Source organism: Cordyceps militaris (assembly GCF_000225605.1).
Source record: "Cordyceps militaris CM01 unplaced genomic scaffold CCM_S00007, whole genome shotgun sequence".
NCBI lineage: Eukaryota > Fungi > Ascomycota > Sordariomycetes > Hypocreales > Cordycipitaceae > Cordyceps > Cordyceps militaris.
Genome location: NW_006271975.1, coordinates 2,305,194 through 2,313,196, shown reverse-complemented (window position 1 = coordinate 2,313,196; position 8,003 = coordinate 2,305,194). Strand labels below are relative to the sequence as shown.

General features: G+C 55.8%; 1 protein-coding gene across 1 annotated transcript; it reads left to right on the top strand.

The window, feature by feature from the left end:
- Positions 1-5,014: 5,014 nt before the first annotated feature.
- Positions 5,015-6,595, top strand: CCM_08941 (Cyclin-like F-box; the record flags this gene model as incomplete). The annotated part of the gene is made up of 2 exons (XM_006674077.1): positions 5,015-5,893; positions 5,954-6,595. 2 exons carry the CDS (start codon positions 5,015-5,017, stop codon positions 6,593-6,595), a joined length of 1,521 nt encoding a protein of 506 aa, XP_006674140.1.
- Positions 6,596-8,003: the final 1,408 nt, after the last annotated feature.

The window sequence follows — 8,003 nt, the reverse complement described above, 5'->3', positions numbered from 1 at the left end:
CGGGCAAGCAGCCCGCCCGCCCCGCGCCCGCCCCGACCACGACCTGCCGCATCAGCACCATTGCCTGCGGCAAAATGGTCTTTCAGGACTCGCTGGCCGCAGGCGCTGCCGGCGGCAAGGCGCTCGTGTTTGCCCGCCAGACTGAGTGCACGACGGCCGGGCACGCCCAGTTCAAGCGCAAGTCGTGCATCCTGACCACGGTCACGGGGAACCAGATGCACGTGCCGTACGCGACCGTCGAGGACTGCGTCTTTGACGTAGCCGAGGGTGCCTTCACTATGGTCCTGGGGGAGACGCCGCGCTTTTATGCCCGTAACACGGCCGTCGACCCGGAGACGCGCGCGCAGTGGTGCCGCATGCCCGTGCTGAGCGGCTGGCCAGAGCTGAGCAAGTTCGTCGCGCACTGCCTCGTGTACCGCTTCCGGCTGGCCGACGGCGACGAGGCCGGCCGGGTGTTTGAGGCCGTCAAGGCGCACCACGACGTCTCGGCCAGCCGGCACGCGCTGCGCGTGGACCAGGCCCCGCGACACCACGCCGACGACTACACGACCAGCATGGCCGACTTCCAGCGCCGCATCAGCATCCTCGGGAACAACCCGCTGCTGCTCCCGTTTTCGCTGCTCTTCCAGGTGCAGAAGATGGTGTGGAACAACTTTCTGCACCCCCGGGCGGCGACGACCATGCTGGAGATTATGGAGCGCCTGGCCATGGAGGCCGAGATGGAGGGCCAGCCGCGGCCGTTCTCCGTCGAGGCGTTTAAGCGTCTGTTTAATGACATCCCGTACCCGACGCCCGGCGTCAAGCCCAACGAGATCGACCCGTTTGAGCTGATCAACCGCGTCATGGATATTGAAATGGAGCTGACGGGGGCGGCCGCCGGCGAGAACGGCGACCCGACGGTGGCGGCGGCGCGCGCCGGCCGCGACGAGGTCCTCAGCAAGCAGCAGGCGTGGGTGCTCAAGGCCATGGTGACGCCGGCGCGCGTCCTACTCGCCGGCCCCGACGCCGAGTCCAAGAACCGGGTGCTGCGCATGTTCCACGACCGCACCGACTACTTCCTGCGCGTCACCTTTACCGACGAGGACGGCTCCGACCTGAGCTTTAACCCGCGCGTGTCCAACGACTACGTCTACGACCACTACCGCAGCGTCATGAAGCAAGGGATCGAGGTCGCCGGCCGGCGATTCTCCTTCCTCGGGTTCTCGCACTCGAGCCTGCGCTCGCACTCGGCCTGGTTCATGGCCCCGTTTGTCGACAATCGCATGGGCCGCCAAGACTACGCCACGGTGCTCAGCCAGCTCGGCGATTTCCGCGAGATCCGCATCCCGGCCAAGTGCGCCGCGCGCATCGGCCAGGCCTTTTCCGAGACGCCCTACGCTGTGTCCCTACGGGGTGGGAACATTGTCATTAGCTACATAGAAGATGTGCGCGGCGGGGGGCCGCTGGCCGACGCGCGCGTCTTTAGCGACGGCGTCGGCACCATTTCCCAGGGCGCGCTGGAAGAGGTCTGGGACGTGCTGCCGCTCAACCTCGGCGCGCCGACGTGCGTGCAGATCCGCGTGGCGGGCATCAAGGGCATGCTGTCGCTGGACCCGCGCCTGCTGGGCAAGCAGATTTGCATCCGCGCCGAGTCCATGATGAAGTTTCCGAGCCGCGACTTTGTCGAGATTGGCATCTGCGAGGTCGCGGCCCGGCCGCTGCGGCTGGTGCTCAACCGGCAGATGATCAAGATCCTCGAGGACATGGGCACGGAGCCGGCCTGGTTCCGGGAGGTGCAGGCCAAGGCGCTCGAGACGCTGCGCGGGGTGACGGCAAGCGTGGGCAACACGTGCACGTTTCTCGAGTACCAGGGCGTCGGGGCGGCGATCCGGCTGCCGCGGTTCTTGCGGCGGCTGGACGCGCACGGCGTCGACTACCGCGGGGACCCGTTCCTCAAGGCGCTGGTCGAGTACGTGGTGCTGCGCGAGCTGCGGCTCCTCAAGCACAAGGCGCGCATCCCGGTGGACAAGGGCGTGACGCTGTTTGGCGTCATGGACGAGACGGGGTACCTGAAGGAGGGCGAGGTCTACGTCCACTACGACCACCGGGCGCCGGGCCGCCAGGACGGCATCGAGGGCTCGCTGCGCGACGGGCACATCATCGTCACGCGCTCGCCGGCGCTGCACCCGGGCGACATCCAGCTCGCCAAGATGGTCACGCCACCCGAGAAGCACCCGCTGCGCGCGCTGCGCAACTGCGTCGTCTTCAGCCAGCGCGGCGAGCGCGACCTGCCGAGCCAGCTGAGCGGCGGAGACCTCGACGGCGACAAGTACAACATCATCTGGGACAGCGATGCGCTGCCGACGACCGTCTTCTCGCCCGCCAGCTACCCGCGTAACAAGCCGCAGCCGCTGGACCGCGACGTGACGCGCGACGATATTGCCAACTTTTTTATCGAGTTTATGCGCACCGACGTGCTTGGGCTGATTGCGAACCGGCACCTCTTGTACGCCGATATCCAGCCGGCGGGGACGAGCGACCCAACGTGTATTAAGCTGGCCGAGCTGCACTCGACGGCCGTCGACTACTCCAAGACGGGCATCCCGCCGGTCGTGAGCGAGATGCCGCGGCAGCCCAAGACGCGGCCGGACTTTATGGCGCCGGCGCCGCCGACGACGACGTACAGCCTAGGCGAGATTGCGTTTGTGGAAGTGGACGAGGACGAGGACGAGGGGGATGATGGCTTCGGCCGGCCGCGGCACCGCTACCACAAGTCGGAAAAGATTCTCGGCGAGCTGTACCGCGCCGTCGACGAGAAGAGCCTGTGGGCGCGGGTGACGGGGGCGGGCAGCAGGCGGAATAACGCCGGCGCTGGCGCAGCAACAGCAGCAGCGGCGGGCACGCCGTCGGTCTGGGAGCGGGTGCAGCGCATCATGGACGGCGGGCTCGCGGGGCTGGGCATTGCGCGGCAGCTGGACTGGCGGGGCCGGGTGGAGGAGGCGCGCAAGGTGCGGCGCATCTACGAGCGGGGTCTGCGGGAGCTGATGCAGCAGTTTTCGTACAACCCGCGCATGGCCGTCACCGAGACGGAGGCGTTTTGCGGCGACATCCTGAACAAGACGGGTGCGCAGTCGCGGCGCCAGCGCGACCTGTCGATGCGGATGAAGGAGGAGATGGACCGGCTGATGAGCTGGATCGTCAAGCTGATCCGGAACCCGGAGGCCAGGTTTGGGGGCCCCGGCGGGAACGGGGACGCGGCGCTGGTCAGCCCGGCGAGGCTGCAGTCGCTGGAGATGGCGGTCGCGTGCTTCCAGATTGAGCTGGAGAGGGACGCGACGCTGGCGGCGACGGCGCCGGCGCCGGCTGCAGGTGGAGACGGGGAGAGACGGACGAGGGGACGGAGGAGCGTGGGCGGGGAGCGGATACAGAGTTTTAGGGTCATTGCGGCGGCGTGCATGCTCAACGAGCTCGAGGCTGTCACGAAGGAGACGAGAGGCGACGCGCCGACAATGGAGCTGGTGCACCGCGGTGCCGACACCGTCATGACTGGATGAACCGTCATTGACCGATAAACCCGAGAAACCCACCCCGACCGAAAAGAACAATACTGCCAGAGAAATAAACCGGTATGTTTAATGGCGATTTGTTATTGTATTTTTTGCTTTGTTTTTTTTCGCGTGTCCATGATTTCACGATACCGGGAGCCCTGCCTGCACGACGTCATGAATGGATCAGCCACAAAAGGCGATGAGATATGGGTTTATAGATGAGAGAATATGTACAAGGATAGAGGCTGCGAAAACAAAATGTGAGAATTTAACAAGCTAAAGAGATTGACGCGTTGTGACAAGGTTTGACGGATCGAGAGTCTGGATAGAGGGAGATGGGGCAGAAAGACGGTCCGGTGCCGGGGGCGGGGAAGTCGCGGCGATGTAGTGCATAAGAGATGCAAATATCGACGCTAGATCATATATTAAGACTCGTGCTATTTTACGGTCGTGTTTTTCATGTATTGTCGTGTATTGTTTGTGATGGAGGCTAGTTAGGGGCTCACACTGTAATTAGTGTAACTAGTACTTAGCAAGGCACGCGCTTTCACGGAGCATGTAAGCATCACATCTATTTCATCTATGAAGAGAGAAATCTCGGATTTGTCAAGCCGGTATTTTTGAATTTTTTTCGCGTTTTTATGGCCCGGGCTTCCAGAAGGCGGCAGTCCATTTAGGCGGCAGTCCAATAATAGGTAGTTCCGTTTGCGCCGGTCCGTGGCTTCCCTTGGTGCCATTTTTCTTCACCACCTCAGCTTCGCGCCGTGCAACGCACCTATCAGTGCATCAGTAACTTGATCAAAACGGATACCTGCATCTGCAACCTGCAACAGGGCCGAATCTCGGGCCTCTTCGCATCGACTTGATGCCTGGGCAAACACGGAACACATGTCACCTGGATCCAGCTCTTGCTCCCTCGTTTGAAAGACCACCATCCCCCTCTTTTTTTGCTGGCCATCGCGTCATCTAAAATCGTCGCACGGCGACCGCCAAAATCAAAAACGGAGCTGGATATCGTTATCCACGACACTAACGAGTGGCCACTTCCCTACCTTATTACCTAGCGACACAGCTGTGTCCCGTCGCGTGGCACCATCTCGGGTGGCAAAGGAAGGGCTGGAAGGGGCGGGCTTGGACGTTTTGGTTCCAGCTCGGGCGGCTGAGGGGGCTGCGTCTTGTGCAACCACATCGCGTTTCTGACGCAACACATCTTGGTGCGCAGGGTTCGACGTGCGGGCGCAGAAGGCATAAATATAGACCTGGTCGAACAAGGATCGATTCCTGTCAGTTCTAACACGGCTTTGTGTGATTGACGTCGCTCGAGCTGGCTGCCTGTTCTCGCCTTGTCCAACCTGCCAGGCAGGCAACAGACAAAACAGACACCTACACAACCCCGCCGCCACTGGCCAGACTTTCTCTGGACATGCGTTGATGTGTTGGGGGAAAAAGCCGACAAGAGGAATCTTACATGCAGTTGGCCATTCAGGATGGATTTGTATAAGCTATACACAGCCGTCACCAGCCGTCGCTCCAATAGCGCACCCCAAGACCGCGATGATGCGCCGCAACCGCAGCTGCAGCACAACCCCGGCGAGGCCTCGGCAACGGAACTCGAACAGCTCCCGCGCGCGCCCGCAGCGACGCATTTCACAACTAACGGCGACGAAATCAGCATCAAGCCGCGCAAGCTCGACAGACTCACAAAACTCAGCGCCCTCGTCAACGTGGCCGGCCTCAGCCGCAGTCGCGGTCGCAGCCCAGCATCCCGGTCCCGCACCGCCCGCGGCGCGCAGCACGGCCAGGAGAGTACGCTCCTCGATCGCTTCTTCGCCCTCCCACCCGAGCTGCAGTTCACGGTGCTCTCCTACCTCGACTTTGGTGACTTGGAACGTCTGCGCCGGACCTGCCACGTCTTCCGCGCCAGCATCACGCCCCAAGTCGTCCGCTCGCTGCTGCATCCGAACTTTAACCACCACATGCACTTGACCTGCCGCATCTGCCTCACGCAGTCGCGGGATCACAGCGGCACGACGCTCCTCTGCACCGACAAGTCTGACGCCCGCTGGCCGCTGTCCAGCCGATGCATCAACTGCGTCTGGGACCAAAAGGGCTTCGATGTTGGGAAAAAGTACCTCCTGGGCAACCATTCGGCCGCATTTGTCTGCCGCTGGTGCGGATACCCCATCGCCGCGCACCCGGCGTGGAACCAGCCGGAATTCCATAAGCGGTGTTTTAAGCGCTACACGCAGGTCGTCTTCTTGTATTATCTTACGGGGGTGGCCCAGTGGCTTGTCGTCTTGATCGCCTCGGGCATGTGCTGGCGCTACTTTCCATCACGCGCTATGTGGGTGGCAGGTGTAGTTTCGGTCAGTCCTCTTTTTTGCCGCTCGACTGTTGTTATCTTCTTGTACTAACCCTGCGAGTAGGCCGGGTTCGTTGTGACTGTGTGGAACTATTGTCTCTGTGCCATTCGCGGTACCTTGATGCGCACGTACCATTTTGCCTTGGTTTTGGAAGCCCTCATTTTTGCCTCGTGGTTCCCGCCACTCCTGAAGCTCTATCGTATCAACAGCCAGCGGACACCGTACCGCGCCATGAACTCGTACGAGATGGCCATGGTCGTCTTTATCCTGTTCAATCTCATCTGTCGCGGCATCAATATTATCGGCAACGCCATTCTCCTGTGCGAGTACAAGCTGTGGCGCCACAAGAAGCCGGACATGTCGCCGGCCCGTCGCACCTGGATCCGCACCATAGAGCTGTTTATTTTCTTTGTCGAGCCGCAGTCGGTCGAGCATGAATATCCAGCCAAGTGGTGGTTCACCAGGCGCAGGGTGCCGGCACCCGAACAGGATGACTGGCCGGAAATCGTGGGCATCACGGCACCGGAGCACCAGCGGCAGCACCATCAATACGAGTTGTATCTGCAGCAGCTGGAACATTTGCATGACCTGCAACATCTGAACCAGCAGCAGCAGCAGCATCTGAACCAACACCACCACCAGCAACAGCACGGTGCTGGACCCTTTGAGCTCGGCGCTGGTCACAATATCGTGCCAGCACCGTAAGGATGTATGGTAATGAATTTAACGAAAAGGCGCGAGCGAGGTTAACTTGTTTGAGTAAATTGAAAAGGCTGATGCTGGATGGGGCATTTGCATCGCCAGAATGGTGGATTTTGGTTATGGCGTCTGGTGCCGGCAAGCGATGATTTGATTTTGATTATGATTTTATTTTTAAGAATTGTAATTTCGTAGTACTGAGCTAGCGTTGTCAAAAATTGATACATCACACTGGAGGTCGCTTGGCCAAGAGCAAGTCTCGTCGTAGCTCATATCAGATGTATGTACCCCAAGGTATTGCCTGCCAAGCCTGTATTGGGCTTGGTCTCGCTTCTCCAACTCAGAATGGGGACGACTCCGCTGCCCCGAGATTTATCTGCAACAAGCTAGATGTAACTTGCGGACAAAGATCCATTCCCATTGCGATTTTACACCCAATTCCACTCTGTTTTGCCTCGTAGCACTTGTCCATTTGTTGCTACGAGACCACGTTGATTCTGAAACTGAAACAAGACGAGAGAAATCCTAGCTTTGCTGCCTTGGAAAGAAGATATGAAGCCAATTATTCATATAAAAAAAAAAGAAAACCCACGTAGGGAAAGACAAGCCTCGTTCGTATGGAGTATCAATATAGTTATATAAGATAGCAACGCAGCTAATATAGCTTATAAAGGAATAATAGAAAGTAAAGATAATAAGGAAAATTAGCCTTATATTAAATAAAGCTATAAAGGATAACTAGTTAATTTATATATCCTATTTCTTAGCCTTAAGCTATATAATTTAAGTTATAAGATAATACTATATCTTAAGATATTTAAGGTTATTATTTATTTATACTTATTATTAGTATAAATAAGATAAGCTCTTTTATTAAGATAGTATTCTATATAATATACCTTTTAATTATTAAATATAAGTTAATATAAAATAAAGAAAATAATTATATATAAAAAGTATAATAAAAAGTAGTTATTTATATAAAAAGGTATTTTATAAAGGGAATAAAATAGTATATTTATATTTTTTTTTATTTTTTATAAAGAGTATATTAATATACTATTTAAATATATATTTTATAATATAAATAGTAATTTAATATAAGAATAGATAGATAATAGAATTACTATTCTTTTTAATAAGTAATTTAAAGTATTTTTTATTTTAATTAATAAGCTAGCTAGTATTTTTAAATATAAAAAGCTATTTTTTACTATATATTATTCTTATATTCTTTATTATCTATTTACTTCTTTTTAACTACTTACTTTTTTATTTATTAAAAGTAATAATAATTCTTTATTACCTTTTTATTCTCTTTCTTTTATTATTATTAGTTATATTAAATTTTTAATAATAGTTTCTTTATATATTAGCTTTATAGCTATTAACTCCCCCTTCTTTATTACTATTA